We start from the raw sequence: 502 nt of genomic DNA, 5'->3' as shown, positions 1-502 counted from the left end.
ACGGCGCGCAGGGAGAAAAGCCAGGAGGCATGCGGCCTGGGGCCGCCCGCGTCTTGGCCAAGTCGCTTCGATGAGGCCAGCTGGGCGGGAGGTTCTGCGCGCAGACGTCAGGGGGAGACCCGGGAACCGGGCCGGGACCCGGGACACGGAACCCGGAACAGGCAGCGCGAGGCTGTACGGCGCCCAGGGAGGTCGGAGAGGAAACAGGTAGGCGCCGCCAGGGCCCAAACCTCCAGTCGCCGCAGCCTCCGTCACCGGGTAGGGCCGGGCCGCCAGCCGGGCCTGGCGCAACATCAGCGCCCGCTGCCGCTTCCGCTCAATGCTCGCCCGCACCGAGGGAGGCAGCTCCGCCGGCGCTTCTGAGGCCACTTGTTCCAGCGAAGGCCCCGCGGAGGCCTCCATCTCGGCCGCTGTCGTGGATACCTCCGCCCGCGACGCCAGCCCCGCGCACGCGCACTGGCGCGCTGAAGCGTGCTAAGCAGGGCGCCGCGTCCCTGGCACG

General features: G+C 73.3%; 1 protein-coding gene across 1 annotated transcript in view; it reads right to left on the bottom strand.

Moving 5' to 3' along the window:
- Nucleotides 1–402, bottom strand: part of XPA (XPA, DNA damage recognition and repair factor) — a 20425-nt gene extending 20023 nt beyond the window's left edge. Inside the window, exon 1 of the mRNA XM_007946873.2 lies at nucleotides 231–402. Coding sequence (XP_007945064.1) covers nucleotides 231–402 — 172 coding nt within the window. The remainder of the gene's footprint in view (nucleotides 1–230) is intronic.
- Between the last annotated feature and the right edge of the window lie 100 nt (nucleotides 403–502).

The sequence above is a fragment of the Orycteropus afer genome, unplaced genomic scaffold (genome assembly GCF_000298275.1).
Source record: "Orycteropus afer afer isolate SDZICR_OR568_19922 unplaced genomic scaffold, OryAfe1.0 scaffold00174, whole genome shotgun sequence".
Taxonomy (NCBI): domain Eukaryota; kingdom Metazoa; phylum Chordata; class Mammalia; order Tubulidentata; family Orycteropodidae; genus Orycteropus; species Orycteropus afer.
The sequence above is the reverse complement of the archived record's forward strand: the minus strand, read 5'-3'. Positions and strand labels throughout refer to the sequence as shown.